General features: G+C 39.5%; 1 protein-coding gene across 1 annotated transcript in view; it reads right to left on the reverse strand.

Annotated features, from left to right (window-relative positions):
- The window catches only part of PPTC7 (protein phosphatase targeting COQ7), a 39,697-nt gene that overhangs the window by 6,367 nt on the left and 10,695 nt on the right, over positions 1–22,635 (reverse strand). Inside the window, exons 2-3 of the mRNA XM_074205640.1 lie at positions 9,623–9,802; positions 3,929–4,127 (exon numbers count right to left, since the gene is read on the reverse strand). Coding sequence (XP_074061741.1) covers positions 3,929–4,127; positions 9,623–9,802 — 379 coding nt within the window. The remainder of the gene's footprint in view (positions 1–3,928; positions 4,128–9,622; positions 9,803–22,635) is intronic.

Genomic DNA, 22,635 nt, shown 5'->3' on the forward strand with positions numbered 1-22,635 from the left:
AGTACAAAGTTCACAAAGATGTGGGACTTCTTTAGTTTGCATCAATGGAATCACTATACATTGTGAAGCTTTCTTTGATCCATTTACTTTATAACACCTGAATCTGGACCAAGCAATTAAAAAAATTCATCCAATTTGGCTACTTTTTTAGAGGTGGGGAGGGGACAATCAGCCTTCTAGCTGGGCTGCTTATACTCATGGTCCATTCTACTACTTTTACAGTTAGCTTATAAAAATTAGCTTATTTCTTATTAGAATAGCTATTCGAAGTGGGATATGGAAATCAGGAGGAATCAAAGGAACATTAAGCTAATGAGAATATTTTGGGAAAATGGGTATTTTCAGAGAACAGATACCACCAGTTAAAAATCAAATCTGACAGGAGACTAAATTTTATATTACTCAAAGAAAAAGGAAAGACTTTCAGATGATTCACATGTTAACAATCTTCAAAATTCCTGGTTAAAATGAGTCATTTTCTCATTTCCAACTAATTCTAAAAAGTTCTGAGTCCAAATCATTGGTGAGAGGGCTGGGGTTGAGATAATATGGCTTTCAGAAGTCAGAGTATTATTCTGTTAACTCACAGCATGTGAGCACCCATATTAAAAAGCTCAGAAATTCTGTCACAATGATTCCCTACTACATCCCTATACCATTAGTACTTACATTACATTATAGGTACGTAACAGAAAATCATTGTGCAGAATTTCTGAGTTTTCTAGAGAAGAATTTACTCTTATATATGTGTATGTATGTATGTGTGTGTGTGTATATATATGTCTGCATGTTGACAGATGGGTGGGTGGAGGGAATGAGAAAAGGCCCCTGGAAGGTGGGTCTGGAGGTTTTTAGCAGGATAGACTTAAAACTCTATGATCCCACATGATCAAGATATCAAGATATCACCAGGTTAGCTAGGACCCCTTAAACTGCCTTTAGGGAAAAAACATCTGGAGGCTGATTAGGTAACAAGAAATGGAAAAAAGACTGATGTGGGAAGAGCTACGAGAGGAGCACTAAGCTTAGGAAGGGAAGACAACAAAGCTTTTGTCCAGGCCAGGCTTCTCCTCGCCTCCTGGGGTTGAAACAGTGTTTGTAAAGGCTTTTCCTGCTTGTTGTCTGCACAGTGCACCCATATCAACAAATTCTCCAGTTCACCTTTTCCTGACCTTCAGAGTAAAGAACACTGGCTCAGACATCAGAGGACCTGGGTTCAAATCCTGCCTCTGACACAACCTGTGTGACCTTGGGCAAAAGGAATAATCCATACTTATACAAAGCTTTGAGAGTCCCAAAGTACTTCACAAATATTCCAATGACCCTCATAACAACCTTGGCAAGGAGGTGCTGTTATGATCCCCACTTTACAGAAGGGGAAACTAAGGCAGGAAGTCTAAATGATAGGATTTGAACTCAGGTCTTCTTGCCTCTGGGTCTGGCTCTCTATCCATCCCACCACCACCTAGCAAGTCAAAGAACCCATTGGACTTCAGGGTTTCCATTGTTAAAATGAGGGCAGGGTGGGGAGTTTCTGAGCTCGAGGTGCTTGCTCCCCAAGGGAAGCACTTGTACTAGGTGACATTCAATTATTTATGATGACAAAGATTTAAAGCCCAAGGGGACACACACAGAGGGACGAGATGGGGAGCTGGCTTTAGTGCTGTGAATAAAGGAACAGGGCCAGAAAGGCCTTCACCTGTGTCCTGAGGCCAGAAACAAGAAGCTGACCAAGAGTCACCACTGTGATAACTAATGGTGAAGTTTCATGTTGGAAAGAAATCGGGACTAGTTACAGAAAGAAGCATGGGGGGCAGGGTGGGAGGGCATGAAGGATTCAGTAGAATCCAAAACCATCCTGAAGGTGTGCAACCAAAGGCAAGAGCCAGCCCTGGGTTGTTGTTCAGAGTCTGTGGTAATGAGATCTCAGAGGTTCAGATCAATGACCAGTCGGGTATCCAAGGCCAGTTTGAGGCTGAACTTTTGGTTGTGGGCTTTTTTTTTCCATGAATGTTCTTCGCTCCTTGTGAAAGACTTGCTTCCATTGGCCAGTTCTTTCCTCTTCTCCCAACATGACTAGCCATGAACTTGGGCTTCTGCCAGACACAGTTTCTGCCCATTCTGCTTGAACACACTGTGCTGCTGGGAAACTGCCCGCAATGAAACCCAAGCTGTGATCACATGCTGGCCAGCCTGCCCCGAGTGCCAAGCAAAGCAATGGCCACTGGCCCACAGGCAGGCTGGCCACTCCTACTCCAAAGATAGAGAGCAGCTAGATTCTGAAACTAAATGAAAATCAAAGCTGTTACAATCAATGTTCCCCAGGTCCTGTTGGTCAATGGTGATGCTGGCACTTCAGAGTTCTGGGTCTTTAGGTGTCCATGTCATGCCCTTAGGCAGGTTAAGAATACCTTGGGCAAACCCAATACCAGGAGCCTTATTCTTATTTCTCCCCCCAAAATATAGCAGTTTGCTTCTTTTTATAGTTCAAATTTCAAGTCTCCATAAATGTTGCCAGCAAGTTCCACACATTGCTAAAATTGTAGTTACTATGGAATCCCCTCATTCAGATTTAAATGCCCACTACAAGAATCGAATGGATTCAATCTCTTAAGATCTGGCTCTATCTAGACTGGCAGGTAAAGGGCAGCGAGTCATCACTAAGACTTCTCTAATTTGACCTGGAATAACCTTGAATGTGGAAATCTATTTCTCTACTATCTAATCTTCACAATTGTGTTAGGAAAAGAGTCATTTTACTATCTTTTTTTTTTTTTTGCAAGGCAGTGGGGTAACTTGCCCATGGTCGCACAGCTAGGTAATTATTAGGTGTCTGAGGCCACATTTGAACTCAGATCCTCCTCTCTCCAGGGCTGGTGCTCTATCCACTGAATCACCTAGCTGCCCCCATTTTACTATCTTTTAACAAATTATAAGTAAAACAGAAGTTTCTTGGCCATAGAACACCTCCCCCAAGAGCAGAAGCTCCTCCAAGCATGTGCCTCTGGATCCCTTTCTCTGCATTAATGGGCAAAGGCCAGGCAGCATGGCATGCAACACTTCAGTGAAGCCGATACAGGGTTCCTGCCTATGCCATGGGTCTGCACTTATGGATGGGAACACCTTAAGGGTCAGCCTCTGGGTCCCAGAACAGCATAATCAAAATACGACCCAAGCAAACACAACCTTAAAGATAATGCTCTCCCATCATTTATCCATGGGACAGCAGAGTTGGAAGCTCTAATGGATGAATGGCTAATGTTTATATAAGGCTTTCTATCTCTGACTTGGTCTGCTCTAACCATTCCAATCCACTTATATTTTACTCTCTGCCCCCCCCCCCCCCAGTAACCAACCTTCTCCCTTTTCCTTGCACAAGGTACTCCATCTTTCAACGTTTTCTCTTACCTAGCATTCTCTCCTTCCTCACCTCTGCCTCTTAGTTTCTCTATTTTCCTTCAGAATAGACCTGGTTTTGGTCAGAAGCATTTCCTTATTCTCCTGACTGATAATGCCTTTACTTTATAGCTTATGTCAGGTCAGCCCTGTGTCCATGTTCAAGGGGCACAATGGCCATCAAGGAAACATCTTTCTGTGAACTCAAGTAAGAAGAATCATCACAAGGGGCGGCTAGGTGGTGTAGTGGATAAAGCACCGGCCTTGGAGTCAGGAGTACCTGGGTTCAAATCCAGTCTCAGAAACTTAATAATTACCTAGCTGTGTGGCCTTGGGCAAGCCACTTAACCCCATTTGCCTTGCAAAAAAAAAAAACCCTAAAAAAAAAAAGAATCATCAACCTCATTTTATCTTCCTTACATAGGAACTGAAAGTGATGACTGCCCACCTATCAAAGAGAAAAAAACTGAGGCGGGGTCCCTCACTCATATGCGTCTGAAGGCCCAAAGGGCTCTGAGGAAGAGAGACCCACCTGTCACTCAGGACGACGCCCTCTGCTTCGGGAGGTGCTATAGAAAGCTGAAATGGAGTGTTGAAGTAGTGCTGCTGCTCATCGGATCGGTGCACCACCTCCCCTCCTCGCACGACCAGAAAACCCGAGTCCCCCAGGTTGGCCGTGTGCAGGCGGTGGCTCGTCCTGTCTAAAACCACTATGCAAGCAGTGCTGCTTCCTGGCAAAGAAGAAACAGGCATCAGCCAAAGCCTTTTCACGTGTGCTTTCCATGTTAGACAGTTAAGCATTTTACCATAGGATTTACGTTGGTTCAAACAATGTCTTATTTTATGTTTCCTGTATTTTAGTCTAACAGTAAGCTGATTAATGTAAACATGGTGGAATGGGGATAGAATTTTGGAGAATGCTCTTAGAAAATAGCAACAGAAGGTAATGGATTTTTATAATTTTTTTATGAAATATTTAATCCCACCCACTACCAGGAAGTGTATAAAATCTTCAAATTTTGTGTTTAGAGTGGGCTCTCTTTATGATGGCAACTGAAAGATGAGGGGATGCCCATTAAGCGGGGAATGGCTGAACAAGTTGTGGTGCATGAACATGATGGAATAATATTGTTCTTTAAGAAATCATGAGGGACGAAAAGCCTGGACATACTCATATGAGCTGATGCTAAGGATGGTGAGTAGAATCAGAAGAACATTGTACACAGGTCCAGCAACACTGTGAGATAATCAATTAACTATGATAGACTTAGCTCTCCTCAAGCAGTTCAGTGATCAAGGGCAGTTCTAAAAAAACTTGTGATGGACAGTACCATCCACATCCAGAGAAGGAACTAAGGGGTCTGAATGCAAACCAAAGCAGACTATTTGCACTTTTAAAAATTTGTTTTATGCTTTTTGTTTTGATTCTTCTTTTACAACATGACTAATATGGAACTATGTTTAACATATTTATACATAGTTATATATCAGATTACTGTCGGGGGAGGGAAGGAGAAAAATATGGAACTCAAAATCTTACAAAAAAATGAATGGTGAAAAGTATTTTTGCATGTAGTTGGACTAAAATAAATAAAGAAGGAAATGTACATTACAATATCGATTTTTTAAAAATCTTCAAATTTTAATGTTGGAGATTGCATTTCTTTGGATTCACAGAATTTCACAGTTAGAATATCTTATGAATCATATAAGTTTATTTTGTATACAATTTCTCCAGACAATACACATTTTTTTAAAATGTCTGTTTTGAACTACTCTGCTTTAACACTAAACAAAAACTAAATAAAAATGATCTGTTTCATTCTAAATATAATTCATACGGAAATATCATTTCTATTGCAGCTAGCTGAGGTCAATTAAGATGTTCAAAAGGTCAGCATGTTGGGATGAGATACTAGTTTTAATATTTAAATACCAGCACAAGGTCAGCTACATTATTATCTTGACATTTTTCTTGCATCACTGGCACCTGAGCCTTCTGTAGGATATGTAGTAACATTTGAGATAGGGCAGAGCTTAATCACCATTTTAAATTGGGGTTAAGAGTAATTCATTTCTATCTGCTGAAGTCATGAAGACATTTTCCCACATGGGTGATAGTGGTGATTTCAAGGAAACATTTTACATGGAGCTTATGGAATGAAGAAGCAATCTTTCAATCCTTTTAAGTTTTACCATAGAAAGAATTCATTTCTGTGGCACTTTCAATGTTTACAAAATATTTTCAAACATAATTTTATTTGATCTTTAAAATAAGCCTGTTAAGGAGGTACTCTTGGGGTTATTCCTAGTTACAGAATTAAGGAGCAGGAAATGAATCCAGGCCAGCATGATTTGAACAGTATACTTTCTCCCACTTAACAGTAATTTTTTTCATTTACATATATAATTTTTAATATTCATTTTAATGTTTTTGAGTTTCAAATTTTCTTAGCCCTCCCCTCATGAAAACAGCAAGCAATTAAATATAGGTTATAAATGTAAAATAAGGTTAAACATTTCCAAACAAAATACAAATTTTTTAAAAAAAGTAAAAATAGTATGCTTCGATGTGCAATCAAACTTTATAGGTTCTTTCTCTGGGTATAGATGGCATTTTCCATCACATCTTTCTTAGAATTGTCTTTGTTCTGCACAGTGTATTTTTTATACCAATATTTTGGTTCTTAAAATATTAAGACTGTGACAATGGAAATTGAGATTCAAATAGGGATTCAATAGGGATCATCTGAAGGCAGAGACTGTTACATAGTAGGCACTTCATCAAGCTTCAATGAATGGCACACATTAAAATGTTAGAAAAGACTATGTGTGCCCTTATTTATATGTAGAGATCTACTGAAGCTTTAATTCTAAAGCAAATATAGAGATTTCTGGAGCCAAGAAGCCTTGAGTTCAAATCCTGAAGAAGACTGTTCCTAGTTGTGTGACCCTGAACAAATCACTTCACCTGTGAGTCTGCATTTCCTCATCATCTACCTCCTCAGTTTGTTGTGAGGATTAAAGAGATAATAACTGTAAAGTGTTTACTGCAAAGCCTGCTCCACAGCAGGAGCTACAGAAATGCTAACTGGTGCTATTTCTAGGCTGCCTTTCCAAAGACAATGTTTCCCTGCCCTTACAGTGCTTTTTCATCATTCATCCACTCTGTACCTCTGCCTCAGTTCAAGGGGCTGCCCTGGGAGGAAGCAGTGGGTGGCCAAATCCCATAAATCAATCAACTACCTTCTTTTTGAAGTAAATCCAGCCCCCAAGTAGGGAGACAATAAGAGAGGAAGGGTAGGTGGGGAAGACTACTCATATTCCTCATGGAAAAACTAGGACAGCCTTTTCTGTCAGAGTTCTCCCCCTGCACGACGAAACCTGGCTTGGAGGGCTCTGTGATCTTTCCTGGCTCCCCATGATCCTGTGGGCTTAGAGTTTTTCCACCAAAACAATCTCTGAGGTCTGAATAGAAAGCAACCAGCTGGAGCTGGCCACTGAGGAGTAAAGGGTGAGGAGGATGATGAGACCCTGGAAAGCTCCCTCCTGCTCCCCAAGATGGAGGGGTTTGTGCCCCCCTTGAGCCCTGTCTTGGGGCAGAAAACACAGAGGAAGCACTTTATCAGGATGTGTTGACTTCTGAAGCTCTGCATTCTCCTTCCTGGGTTTCTGAGGTCATATAGAAATCCATTTGGGCCAGAGGAACTACAACATCTCGGGAAACCCCAAACCAGAGCCTTCTCAGCCTTTTCCTGGCATCTCACCTTAGATTTTGTTTTTGTTTGTCTGAGCAATATGAATGGGGGAGGGGGTAGTAAACATTTATGCAGTAGCTACCGTATACCAGACACTGCCTTAAGTGTTTGCAGCAGTCCTGGGAGGGAAGGGTCCTCTTCATCCACTTTTTACATATGAGTACAGTCTGAGTGACTTGCCCAGGCCTCAAGGTGGTGCCAGAATTGCAAAAGTGCTGGGCCTGGGATCAGGAAGACCCAAGTTCAAATTCAGCCTCAGATACTGACTAGCTGTGAGATGGACCCTCAGCAAGTCTCTTTACCTTCTTTGATTCAGTTTCCCCCTCTGTCAAATGAGCTGGAGAAGAAAACAGCAAAACACTCTACTATCTCTCCCAGATGGGGTCACAGAGAGCAGGTCACAACTGAAATGACCTGGGTTACCCAGGCTGCATTTAAACTTGGGTCTTCCTGACCCCAGGGCCAGCACTCTAGTCACTGGGCCACAAATATCAATCCTCCTGCAGCCACTGTGACTGATGACCATTTGGGGTGGCGGCTGTGGCTCAGCAGAGACCTCCCTACCACCACCCGGTATCCTCAGCCAAATGACACAAGTTAAGAGCTTATGGGCACATCTGAGTTCAGGGGATCTGGGGCTGTGTGTCAGCTGAGCAAAGCTAAACACTCTGTTTAAAATGTGCTTTTAAAGAAATGTGTCCTATTTTTAGGGATTTTATGCTTAAAATTCTAAGATTCATGACAAAATGGTAGAAGCCTTACAAAGCCCAGGTCCCCAACCAGCTGTATTTCTCCAACCTGGCAAGTGCTCCAGTGATCTCAGAATACTAGGTTATCAGACAAGAGCCAAGGGGCAGCAGAGAAGACAAGAAGCTCAGAATGGCACCTTGGGGCACCCCTTCCTACCCTTGAAGTTTCTTACCCCTCCCATCAATTAGCACAACACACACACACACACACACACACACACACACACACACACACACACACACGTATATATGACTATAGAAGCTAGAATTTTTTTAGTTTTTTTTAATTTATTTATTTATTCCTATTTCTTTTTTTACTTTTTTAGGTTTTTGCAAGGCAAATGGGGTTAAGTGGCTTGCCCAAGGCCACACAGCTAGGTAATTATTAAGTGTCTGAAACCAGATTTGAACCCAGGTACTCCTGACTCCAAGGCCGGTACTTTATCCACTATGCCACCTAGCCACCCCTTATTCTTATTTTGTACAAATAATGTTTTTTTAATACATTAATAAACTATTCTTGTTTAAGAGTAAACATAATACTCCCTTTCCCCAAGAAAATATAGACCCGCATAAGCGATAAAGGGGAGAGAAAAAAATAAAATTAAAAGCTAGATTTGTTTTGTTTTGTTTTTTAGGTTTTTGCAAGGCAAATGGGGTTAAGTGGCTTGCCCAAGGCCACACAGCTAGGTAATTATTAAGTGTCTGGGGCGGGATTTGAACTTAGGTCCGCCTGACTCCAGGGCCAGTGCTCTATCCACTGCGCCACCTAGCTGCCCCTAAAAGCAAAGTTTTTTCTATCATCTTCATTTCTGATTATGACTCTCTTCCCCTCCCCCTTACCTAGAAATTATTCAAGGACCAAGGAAGTTGTTAATTATTAACAATAACACATATAGGTTCACAAAAGTTATCTACTTAATAAACTCAAAGCCATGGCTATAATTAGTGATTCTCCTATCCTTGTATCAATTAGTTGTTGAAAGCTCTAGGAAATGGAGGTTCAATCCGTGCCCTCCAAGACTTTACATTCTTTTGGAGAATATAAATATACAAAGAAGTAAATACAATGGAATTTGGGGAGGGCACATGTTTTTTAAAGCTTTTTAATAAACAGGGAATCCACCTCTGTCAGTGTAGTTACTGAACAATCAAATGGGACTTTAAAAATCTCGAGCAGAAATGGCATATTAGTCACCAAGACTAAAGAAATAATAAATAAATAGAGTGGAAGGAAGAGAGGAGAGAAAAAGAGAATGAGAATGAGAATGAAAAGACTGAATGAACCTGGAGATGAAATATGGAGGCTGTGGTTCCAAATCTCTTATCAGACCCTCACTAGCTAAGTCACAACCTCTTAGAAGTTCAGTTTCCTCATCACTAAATGAGGCATACTACTACTTTGCTCTAACTTCCTCTTGGGGTTATGAGGAAGAGGCCAATGTAAAGAAAGCTCTCTGGGGGAGGAGGTAGTTTTCCTGAACTTTGCCATGCCTACCACTATTTTTTAGGTGGCAGCCAGTCAAGGTAGTCCCAGGGCAGGGTAGGTAGAGTTTGGCTGATCTCTTTGGTTTCTTTGAGCAGTCTCCCTATCATACCTGTTTAGCATAAAGAAAAGAGAAGGCAGGCAAGTAAGAAGATGGGGATGTTTTTGCTGTTGTTTAGGTCATGTGTTATAATAGAAAAAATGAAAGATGCTGAAAAGTGCTCTCTCCTTACCAAGCAAAGGTATTTTATTTTGCAGTAGCTCACAGTAACTTGTGGTGAGAATTCCAACAGGATTACTTGGGATGAACCGTCCTTCTTTTACTAAGCGTTCACACGTTCGCATTAAAGTCCCTGAGAACTGAGACGGATCAACTCCATAGTCCCTCCAGCCTCCTACACCATCTGCTACTCCTAAAAAAGAAAAAAAAAGATGGAAAGAGATGAATAATTTACATTTATATAGCTCTTTAAAACTTGCCCCTTTTTTGTACGACAACCAAGTGAAGTAGGTATTGCCAAAAATTACTCCTATTCCAGATAGGGAAATTAGAGACCCAAAAGAAGGTGACTGGTTCAAAGATACACAACTAGTAATGTCAGTGTCAGAACTTGAATCTACATCTCTTCTGACTCAAAGTCCAGTCAACTGATTGAAACGATGATTACAAGATTGAAAGGCTACTTTAAAATATGACCAGTAAAACTGAGTGAGATAAAATAAAGATGCATAATCAGTAATACTGTACAACATTCAGATCATAAATAAAATTTTCCTTATATACAGAAGTGTTCCTAACAAGTAAAAGAGCCTGTATGGAATTGTTTTCCCTCTCCAATGATTGGTCAGATGTGGGAAATCTAGTTAGTTAATAAGTATTTATTAATTGCCCTATGTGTCAGATAGCTCTTACCCTTGAGAAATGGGCCAAGTCTAATGAGGGTAACAGGTCAACATAAAGGACAAAGTGAAATCTCCCTAGAGAAATGGTAGACAGAATCACAGTGGAACCTTTAGGTGGACTAGCAGGGACAAGGAAGTGGCTCATAGCCTCCCCCTAGCCCAGCAGGAGACGCCAATCTCAACCTTACTATTCAATGAGAATCAAGGTTTCACCTGTAGGGAACCTGAACATTTCTCTGTTCCCTTATCTCTCTTCTGAACTCCAGGGCCCCATTAACAATGACCTGGCTGGGGTCTCCATGTCTGCCCCCATCAACAAAACCAAACTAGAATTCATTATGTTCCCTATTGAATCACCATGATGCCAGTTTCTCCTCCAAAATGCTGCTTCCTTCACTGCTTCCACCCTGTTTAGGCAGAAGTGACCTCATTCATTCTCTCCTCTCTTTCACACAGCCTCTCCCAAGTTCCCTGGGATGCTGCAACAGCTTCTAAACTTGTCTCCTTGCTTTGGCCTTGGCTCTCTCCAGTCACTCTTCACAGAACTGCTCAAAGAGCCCTCGAAGGGGACAAATCTGACCACACCACTTGTCAAAAACTTTCATGGGCTCTCTGTTTCAAAGGCCTGTCCAAGGATAGCTCCAGCACCTCTTTTTAGCCTCACTTCACTTCCTATCACGTCCCACCACAACTAGACTCATCAATCTCATTTCCTGTGTCCATGTGTTTGGAAAAATTATCCAATTTTTCCTCAATCCCCATTCCCCTTCACCACTCTACAGCCTCTGATATCACTGATCACCCTCATCTCAATGTTCTTCTCTAATTTGGGGGGCATCCACTCTCTGGGTTCTCCTTGTGGAGATACTCATTCAAATCACAACTTTTATCATTTGAAGAGTCTTGCCAGGGTCTGTCCTGGTCCTCTTCACTTCATTGGTTTCCATGGATTCAATTATCATTTCTACACTGATCCTTCTTATTTAGATCTTTTCCAACTGCATATAAGACACCTCAAATTGGAAGTACCACTGACTAAGAGGTCCAATGTGTTCAAAATACAACTTATCTCTCCTCCCAAATTTGTCTTTTCTTTCTTTTCTTTCTCTTTCTTTCTCTTTCTTTCTCTTTCTTTCCTTCCTTCCTTCCTTCCTTCCTTGCTTCTAGGCAATATGGATTAAGGGACTTGCCTAGCATTTCACAGCCATTAAGTGTTAAATGTCTAAGACTGTATTTCAATTCAGTTTCCCCCCCTCCAGAACTGGTGCTCTACCCACTGTGCCACCAAGTTGCCCCCAATTCAGTCTTTCAACCCCCCATCTCAGGGTACCATTGCCCTCCCAGGCTCTCAGGCTTGCCCCTCTAGTGCCATTCTCAACTCCTTACTGTCACCCCCTCCCAACATTGCCAATCTTTCCACCAAGGTTTGTCAGTTTCCTTGGGTCATTTGGATGTCCTCCTCCTGAGGACACCAAAGCCCCCATGTCTGAGGTCTGCTTGCCTTGAGGTTCTCTCCACTACATTCTGTCCTCCTAAATTTAGCTGCAAGTGTGATTTCCTAAAGGGTAGGTCTGACTGAACCATTCCATCCTCCTCTTCTCCCATAAATGCCAGTGGCTCCCTATCACCTCCAGGATCAAATATAAAATCCTCTGTTGGGTATCCAAAGTCCTTTATAACCTGGCCCCACATTTTCAGTCTTCTTACCACCTCCTACCCACCCTATCCCAGATATTCTTCTACCCAATGACACTGGCCTCCTTGTTGTTCCTCCAACAAGATATTCTTTCTCTAGGCTCCAAGCATTTTCTCTGGCCATCCAGCTTATCCCCTCTATGCCTGTAATGCTGTTCCTTCCTCATTTCTATCCCCTGGAAGCCCTAGCTAAAATCCCCCCTCCTACAGGAAGCTTTCCCAATTCTTCATTCTAATGCCTTATTTCCTTTTATCGGGTATCTAGCTTGTTTGTCCGCCTGCTGTCTCCCCTATTGGTTTCTGAGGACCTCAAGTAAAGGAACCATCTTTTGCTTTTCTTTGCATTCCTGACCTTTAGCCCAGGGCCTACATTTTTACTGACAAGCTATCTAATCCCTCTCCAACTCTCAGACCCTTCTTTGCCTTCAAGATGGCCAGTTTCAAGGCCTTCCATAACTCTCTTAAATTACCTCCCCATTATATACGAGAGGATCTGCTAGATTCCTCAGTAGCCCTCTCTCCCCTCACTTCTTTCAAATGGTGTGTGTATGGAACAATCTATATGCTGGACTTTTTTTAAAGTATGTTAGATAATTTTACTGCACTGTTTTTTTTTTCTCCCCTTGTTATAAGAGAGGGGAAGGAGAGAAGGTTGGAAACACAGGGGATGTAAAAAACAAAGATATCAATAGAAATTGATTTAAAAAAAAAATAAGGCCACTGAGGTTGAGGTGAGGGGCAAAGTCCCTCAGAGCAACCAAAACCGAGCAAGAATAATTCTACAACATTCCAGCTTGTGCTAGAGGAATGGGGACCAATCACCTGAAGGGGGCCTTTTCCCTTCTAAACATTTCATTATTAGTAACTGTCCTCTAATAAGCCAAATTTGATTCTTTCCAACTTTTATTCCTTACTCCTCATTCAACAGTTTGGGGATAAGCAGAATACATATCATTTACCTCTCCACTAATGGTAGTGCCCATGTCACACCTACAATGATCCCACCCAATGAAGTATTCTCTTCTGCAGGCTAAAATTTTTGCTAACACACCTAATTTGCAGACTCCCTGCTCTGAAAGTTGGGACATCTGCCCTTCTTCAGTTCTCCTATTGTCCCTCGTCTCCCTAAGATCCCAGATAGTGGGGCCGAGTACACCTGCCCTTTTAATACTTTTGAATGTAGGTCATCTGAGACAGGGGACTTGAAGTTATCTCTGCTGGGAGGGACTCTTAACTGCTTCTTAGCTTGGGTAGTCCTTTATATGGAGTTCTTAAAGTTCAAACACCATTCTTATTAGTAGGTACAAAAAGTGAGGAACATGACTTTTTTGGGGGGCAATCTGCAGTCCTAACCCTTTTTCTTGAATCCTTTTCACCAATGTGACTTTCAAAAATTATTTTATTAGCTCTACAAACCTCAACTAATTCTGAGATTTATCATCTTCATTCTATCCTTCTGGGACTACAGCATACTCTTGTATTCATCCTACTACCTGTACATTTTCTGTACACGTTTTTGAAATTTAAATTGGGAGTTCTCTATGCATCCACATAAGTTTACAATGCTCCCTTTGGATGACAGTTTTCTCTTTTCCCCTGGAATTATTTCTCTTACTGTCTTTTTAGTCTTAAAAGAGTTTCATCCCTTTGGGGATGACTTTCCTTATATAATTTTAGTCCCTGGGATCTGACCTGTCCTTTGTCTGAACCCTTCAAAATTGGTCTCTTTTAAAATCTAGGGTAGGCCTCTCTCTCTCTCTCTCTCTCTCTCTCTCTCTCTCTCTCTCTCTAAATAAATAAATGTTTGTTGAACTGTAATATAACAATCTGGATATTTTGGTGGCACTGCATTAACGTAAGGACATGGTGAACTGCAGTAACTGCCACCCTTTCAAACAGTGATGTCAATTTTGTGAACTCTTGTTGAGGTTTTCCTATTTTTTATAGTGAAGATACTTATTTCCACCATAAGAGACATAATTTGAATGCAGCAATTTGTGGTAAAACAGAGTCCAAGTACAGGCCTTGGGAATGCCATCTGAGTCACTGTTTTCAAATTGTTCAAGGAAAAATTTTCTTCTCAGCCAACTCCCAATCAAAGAGACACAATTAATTTTGCTGTTAAATGCAAATTGGTTTCATCTCCAAATGTCCTTCACATAGAAAACATGTGAAACTGATACAAGCTTTACAATTGACCTTGGTATGAACTATGTAATCTGACAGCAGGTTACAATCCTAACCTGATAAATTTAGCACATCAACATTAATCAGATTTCTCCCAGAATAGTGCACAACCTTTCAGACACCTGTTTGCTTCTCTCTCTCTCTTTCTCTCAACTTCTCTGTATGACAAAAAGGTACCATTAGCTGAATCTCTTTAAGGAAGAGAGGGTCAAAAGACATATAACCTAGATGAGCAAGTGAAAAAAAAATCTTGAAAATCCACATATTTTTTTATTTCCTTGAGAAGGACAAGTTACATAATATAAAGTCTTGTGTTGAGGATTAGAGTGTGGATAAAACTAGATCAACAGAATAAAATATATATTTGAAATATGATGCTGCATTTTAATCAGCCATGAATTTTTCTTTAAGGAAGTTGAAAGTATCCTGTATCAGAAATACAAAGCTTCAGAGCAAACTAGGACAGTTAAATTGAGATTTATTTAGACCAGAATGGGAATGGCATTCAAAAGAGAGAAATGGTTGGGGAGAAAAATGGTTAAACACTCCTGCCTGTAATCAACAGCAAAAGACCTAGGTCTTTTAAAGGGAGTACAAAAAAATTAGTTTTCATAAGTAGGACTTAACTTCTCCCACCCCGCTCTCACCCAAAATATTATCATCTACATAATGTTTACCACAAAGCATGAGTAGGGAGTCAGATACCATCCTACCATACCAACCCCTGAAACTATCTGTTCGGGTACATGAAGACCCCCTACCTTCCTTATGCTCAGAGTCTGGAGGAAAGCTTCTACCACACCGGCTTTAAGATAAGTATGGAAGCTGCCAGCCAGGGAGATGACCGATCCCCAACAGAATGAGGAGAGACCAGGAGTTCCTGGGGGGCAGACCTGGTGCCACTGCTGCTGCTTTGTCTTTTCATCCACAACAGCCAGCACAGTGTCTAGCACACAGCACTTAAAAAAAACTTGTTCACCATGGATGATCTCTCTCAACTTTTCAGAAATATTAGTGTAAATCTACCAAAGTTATTTTTAAAACTTAGGAGTTCCAAATTCTCTTCTTCCTCCCCACTCCCCCCTCCCCCTTCCCACTGAGAAGATAAGCAATGTATCATATATATATGTGTGTGTGGTCCTGCTGAACATTTCTATAAGTTGTGAAAGAAAATATAGGCCAAAAATAAATAATCCCCAAGAAAAAAGAGATTAAAAAAAAAGATGCTCCAGCAGTTTTTATTCTGAAAACTATCAGCTCTCTCTTTCTGGGCATGGATGGCATCCTTCAGAGCTGTCTCAGGTCACTGTATTGCTGAGAAAAACGAAGTCATTCCCAGCTGATCATCCTACAGTATTGTTATTTTGTACACAGTACATTTCACTTTGCATCTGTGTAAGACTTATGTCTTTCCAGGTTTTTAAAATTTTTTTTAAGAGCAGCCTGCTCATCATTTCTAATAACAGAACAGCATTTCATCACAATCACATACCACCATTTAATCAGCCATTTCCCAATTGATGGGCATCCCCTCAATTTCCAATTCTTTGCCAACAGAAAAGAGCTATATATACACCTATAGGTCCTTTTCTTTTTTTGCTTTTTTATCTCTTTTGAGATATGGATCTAATAATGGTATATTACTAGGTCAAAGGGCATACATGTATATAGCCTTTTGGGCATAGTTCTAAATTGCTCTACAGAATGGAGGACAGTTCACAACTCCACCAACAACACATTAATGTCTTATTTTTCCCATATCCCCTCCAAAATATAGCATTTTCCTTTTTCTGTCCTGTTAGTAAATATAATAGGTATGAGCTATATCACAGTGTCATTTTCATTTGCATTTCTCAAATCAATTAAGAGTATTTTTCATATGATTATTAATAGCTTTCATTAACTTCATCTGGAAAACTTGATATATTTTGATCATTTATCATCTGAGGAAATGGCTCTTATTTTTTACCAATTTGATTCAGTTCTCTATATGTTTTGAGAAATGAGGTCTCGGGGCGGCTAGGTGGTGCAGTGGATAAAGCACCGGCCCTGGAGTCAGGAGTACCTGGGTTCAGATCTGGTCTCAGACACTTAATAATTACCTAGCTGTGTGGCCTTGGGAAAGCCACTTAACCCCATTTGCCTTGCAAAAAAAAAAAAAAAAAAAAAAAAAAAAGAGGTCTCTATAAGAGAATACTAATTGTTTCCCCCCATTGTATTTCTCCCCATTTATTCTATATTTTCTCTCATCTTTCATGTTGTCCCTCCTCAGTATTTTTGCTTCCAACTACCCTTCCCCACAATCGACCCTACCTTTTACCACCTTTCTCCCTTTTCTTATGTCCCTCCCCTATTTCCCTGTAGAGTAAAATATTATCCCTTTTGAGTGTGTATGTTATTTCTACACTGAGCCAATTCTGATGAGAAGGTTCAATCATCCCCCTCACTCCCCAACCTCCTTCCCCTTTGCTGTAAAAGCTTTTTCTTGCCTCTCTGTTGGATGATTACTCCATTCTACTTTTCTCTTTCCCTTTCTCCCAGTACATTTCTCTTTCATCCTTAATTTTATTTTTTCTTCATATTCAACTCACACCTCTGCCCTCTCTATATTTACTCCTTTTTAACTAATAATTATCCTAATAATGAAAATTTGTATGAGTTACCAATATTATCTTCCTATGGAGGAATATAAACAGTTTAACTTTATTAAACCCCTAATGATTTTCCTTTCCTGTTTACCTTTTTATGCTTGTCTTATATTTGAAAGTCATATTTTCAATTTCTTTTTCATCAGGAAAGTCCCCTATTTCATTGAATGGCCATCTTTTCCCCTGAAAGAGTATGTTCACTTTGGCTGAGTAGTTAATTCTTGACTGTAATCCAAGCTCTTTTGGAATATCATATTCCAAGCCCTTAATGTGGAAGCTGCTAAGTCTTGTGTTATCCTGACTATGGCTCCACAATACTTGAATTGCTTCTTTCCGGCTGCTTGCAATATTTCCTCCTTGACCTGGGAGCTCTGGAAATTTTTCTATAATATTCCTATAACATTTCAGGATCCCTTTCAGAAGGGGATTGATGGATTCTTTTAATTTCTATTTTATCTTCTGGTTCTAGAATTTAAGTGCAGTTTTCCTTGATAATTTCTTAAAAGATGTATCTAGGCTCTTTTTTTTTTGATCATGGCTTTTAGATAGTTCAGTTATTTTTAAAATTCTCTCTCCTGGAACTATTCTCAAGGTTATTTTTACAATGATATATTTCACATTTTTTATTCTATCACATCTTTATTTCTCATAATATCACTAGTTTCCATTTGCTCAATTCTAATTTTTAAGAAATTATTTCTTCAGTGAGCTTTTATACCTCCTTTTTACATTTGGCCAATTCAGGTTTTTTTTTTAGGTTTTAGGCAAATGGGGTTAAGTGGCTTGTCCAAGGCCACACAGCTAGGTAATTATTAAGTGTCTGAGACCTGATTTAAACCCAGGTACTCCTGACTCCAGGGCCAGTGCTTTATCCACTATGCCACCTAGCCGCCCCACCAATTCAGCTTTTTTAAGGTATTCTTCTCCTCATTGGCTTTTTTTGTACATCTTCTACCATTTGGCCTTTATAAGATGCTATTTTCTTCACTCTTTTAGTGTTTCCTTTTCCAGGCAGTTGACTTGCTTTTCAAGATTTTCTTGCATCACTCTTTTCTCTTCCCAATTTTTCTGCTACCTCTTTTACTCGATTTTCAAAATTCTTTTTGAGCTTTTTCATGATCTGAAATAAATTCATAGTTTTGTTAGAGGCTTTTGAAAGTAAGAGCACTGACTTTGTTATCTTCTGAGTCCATGTTTTGATCTTCCTTGTCACCATAATAACTTTCCAAGGTCAGAATTTTTTTCTGTTTGCTCCTTTTCCAATCTATTACTTGATTTTTAATTCTGTTTAAAGTAGGACTCTCCTTTTAGGGTGGAAGGCTCCCTGTTTCAAGCTTCAAGGGTTTTATGCAGCCATTTTCAGAAATACCTCTTGGGACCACTTAGTTTTCTATTCTTCAAAGTATATGATCCAAGGAGAGGTGTGTCTGCTTTCCTGGCCTGTGAGTGACTTAAAAGCACTCTTTTCTACTCCTCTAGGGTCATGTGTGCTGCTGTGCTAGGGTTCCTCCTGGTCCTGGGACTGCCCTTCAGGATTGTGACCTAGATCTAAGTATGGGTAAAGCCAGAGCTAGCAAAGAGACCCTTTAATCTACTTCTGATAGGTGGTCAACCTCCTTCCCATCTGTGGGCTTCGAGCAGGACTGCCCCTGGTTTGCTGGAACTGGGGTTGAGGTAGGAGGGAACTTAGGTTCAGCAGACCTTTCCTGCTGATCTTCCACATCATCTTTTGTTTGCAGCCGAAGGGTCTGCTGCTGGTGTGCAGGGCCTGGGCTCCTCCAGCCTGCTCCCCCTCTCTTACCCTGGGCCAACAGACCTTTTCTGCCAACCTTCTAAGTTGTCTTGGGCTAAAAAATTGTTCCATTGTCTTTTTGGGGGGAGAGGGTTCTGCTATTCTAGAATTTGCTTAAAGTCATTATTTAAAGGTATTTGTAAGGGTTTGGGGGAGAGCTCGAGGATTTCCTGCCTTTACTCTCCCATCTTGTCTCCACCTCCTGATTTTACTTTTAAAGTTTTTTTCTGATCATGTACACAAGAAACCAATATGGGAGTTTCTTATAACACTTCAGGTTGGCATTTTAAAGCCTTTCAAAAGAAATATAGTTCTGGTCTACCATTTTAGAGTTAGGACCCCCCCCCCCCCAATTATCAACTGTTTTATGTTCTGTCTTTGTACTCTCAAGGCCAAGCACTTTTCTTTAGGCAAAGAGGATGCTTAATTCTTATTGGAACGAAACAGACTAGATGGTAGACTCTGAAAAGGGCAACATCCAGCTGCTTGCTTCATTATTCCTATCACTATGATAATATCATTTGTGGAATAAGCTGTATTGGGGGGGGGTGCTCCACAACCCAGAAACCCCCTGCCAGTCCTAGCTCCAGTGGTCTCACAGCTCAAGAACTCTCCAAATGGGAAGAGACACTCTGCCGGGTAACAGACAACAGGGGACTTTGGGTTCAAAGCTTCAGCAATACCAGTCCAGGGTAAACATTAAAATCTGCACCTAAAGTCATTTAGATAACAAGTACACACATGGTGATGAAACCTGGAAAACCAAGGTGGGCTTCCATTCTGAGCTTGGATAGCTTTTTTGCTTTGTTTTTTTTTTTTTACCAAAAATTTAGTGACAATAAAAAAATAAACCAATACTTGTTTTATTCTTCTAAATGTCTCTTTTTTGCATATTAAAATAAGATCATAGCTTTGATTAAAAGTAATAACCTCAAGCAGGCCAAGCTGCCATAAGTTTGCTAACACCACAGTCCTAGGAAGGACTGTCTATAAAAGAAAATGAAAATTTTCTGCCAAATCACTAATGGGTGAAGTCCGTCTTGTTTGGATTCATGCATCAAATTACATTCACAAATATGAAATCCTTAACATGAAGCATCTTTCTCCTTTCACAATGATCTTTTTAAAATTTTTATTTTCAATTCCAAAATCTCTCCCTCCATCTTGGCCTATGCCCCACTAAAACAATATCCATTACATATATGTAAAGTCAAACAAAACATTATTTTCTCATTAGCCATTTGGGGGAAAAAGGCACGAAAAATAAAGTGGAAAAAAAAAGGCTTCATTTCTCTCTCTGGAGGTAAGACAGAATTTTTTTATCATAGGTCCTTTGTAATTTTCATGGATTATTATTATATTGATCAGAGAAGCTATGTTTTTCATAATTAATTGTCATTACAATATTGCTGTACCATGTTCTGATACTGTTCACTTCACTTTGCATCAGTTTACCTAAGTTTTTCTGAAACCATCCCCCTTGTCATTTTTAATAGTATCAATAGTATTCTAACACAATCACAGACCACAACTTTTTCAGTCATTTCCCAACTGATGGGTTTGATAGACATCCCCTTATATTTCAATTCTTTGCCTCAACAAAATGAGCTGCTATAAATATTTTTATGCACAAAGGTCCTTTTCTTTGATCTATTTGGGATACAGATCTGGTAATGATATTTCTGGGTCAAAGGATGTACAGTTTCACAGCCCTTTGGGGGTGGGATATAGTTCTAAATTGTTCTCCAGATTGGTTAAACCAGTTCATTGCTCCAATAACTTAGTATCCCTATTTTCCCACGTCCCCTCCAGCATTTTATTATTTCCCTTTTCTATCAAGTTAGCCAAGCTGATAGGTATGGAGTAGTATGCCAGGGTTCTTTTAATTTGCACTTCTCTTATCAACAGAAGTCAGAGCATTTTTTTATATGATTATTGATAATTTTGATTTCTTCTTCTGAAAACTACCTGTCCACATCCCTCAGTCAAATAGATAATGGTTCTTATTTTTTAAATTTTGTTTCAGTTATCTACATACTTGAGAAATGAGAATTTTATCAGAGAAACTTACTGAAAAAATTTCCCCCCCAGTTTTTTGCTCTCTTTCTAATTTTTGCTGTTCACATTTATTTCTGATCCAGACTTTAATATCATAATAAGACATTGTTTAGACAATACCTTTGATACTACTTTGGGTACATACAGCACTGCCAACCTAAAAGTTGTTTAAGGTAAAAATAAATTCTCTCCAGGAATAGTACATAACTTCTCATGCTCAAATTTTCCATAAACACATGTCAGTTTAAGGAAATGGAGCCCAATAATCTTAAGGCTCTGTTAAAAACTTCCCTTCACATATATTAGCTGAAAGTTGTTCATTAAGACCACCAAATTATTATCATTATTACACTGAAACAATAATTTCATAATTGAAATAACAGTAACACTGATATAAGGAAAGATACGAACATTTCATTTTTATTTATAATATTATTTCAATTGGGTTATTAGTTTTATGAGATCAGAGTACTTGGTAGAGGTGACTGGGACTTGCCAGCTATATTCTGAAACCCTTCTATAATCTCTTTCACAACACTGCACTGTGGGTGCAATGTTTATGGAAAATAGGGCAACTCAAATAGATAAGTTCAGGGGACCCCTTAACAATCCTTAATATAGCTTACAGTACAGTTCAAAAAAGAATAGAATTTCTCCTAACAACTAAATCTAAACCAAGGATATAAAAGGGAAGGCTTTGCTTCTGACAAATTCCATGAAAATTTATACTCCTAATTCTAGAGTCAGACTTAAAAAAAACCTCAATAACAAAACTACTTCTCCAGCAATAGATAATGAAATCCTAATTTTTAAAAAATTTCTAGGTAAAATGTATTATAATTACTTCTAGAGTAAAAAAGGTTTAAGAAGTTGAAATTAATCCAAGATAAAATTTAATTACATGTTAAAATGAGGCCTTCCAATTGCACATACAAGCCCATCTACATAACTTCTGAAAACTAAAGGGGTTATCTTAAACTTCAGCTAAATAAGACTTATGAACAAGCAATAGCTTCAACTCCCCATATCCTACTACCCTCAGGTGCCTGAGGAAGGACAACACAAAGTTACTGATTTTTAAAATCCAACTCATCTTCATATTGACATGAGAAGCAAATAAAGCAAATTTTCAAAGCAAAAATAACTTCTGCTGAGCAAAGAACTATGAGAATTTTAATATTTTCTGGTTTTTAAATACACTTAAAATAAAACCTCAGAGTTTCAGTCATCATTACTCAAATGGTAGATGTTTATCATTTTACCATCTTCAATGACCTTAAAGCATTATACAGAGAGGGAATGTTCCCATCATGGGTTTTAGCATAAAAACACAATTTTAGAGGAAAATCTGGGGTAAATCAGAACCATTGGAAAATTAATGCTTTGGCTAGTTCATAATACTAAAAAGTACCAAGAGACTCCAAAGAGGAAGGATTTTACATATTGGACTGAATTGAGATAGCAAAAGGCAATACCCTCAGATCCCTGAGATTTCCTTCAAAGCCTTTTTAGGTCAGTTATTTGTCTACTGGAGATCATACTATAAGGCAGCAGAGTCACAGAATAAGTGAGATCAATTGCTCTAAGTAATAAAAGATACTAATATTCCTTCAGGTACAGATAAGATTAAAATGAGAGAAAGGAGGGGAAAAAAAGAGGAAGTGTCAAATCTACAAGGAATTACACAAAAGAGAATAAAAGATAAGATAAAAGTGGTGCTCTGGCTAATAGTCCTGTGAAATACATAGATTATGATCTTATTGCTTTAAAAAGCAAGTCTAGGAGTTATTCCCTTGGCAAAAGCGTTCTCCAGAGACAGCCTCCAGGTAACCTCCTCTGAGCACTAGTCACAAGCGAGCCATCACAAGCCATTTCTAATCCCTCCAAGACCGCATCGACGTCAGGAAAGCAGGGAAATCTCTAAGCAGGGCCCAGCTCAAGAGCCAAAGCAGTCAGCTTGGGA

This window comes from Macrotis lagotis, chromosome X (assembly GCF_037893015.1).
Source record: "Macrotis lagotis isolate mMagLag1 chromosome X, bilby.v1.9.chrom.fasta, whole genome shotgun sequence".
In the NCBI taxonomy this organism is placed as follows: Eukaryota; Metazoa; Chordata; class Mammalia; order Peramelemorphia; family Peramelidae; genus Macrotis; species Macrotis lagotis.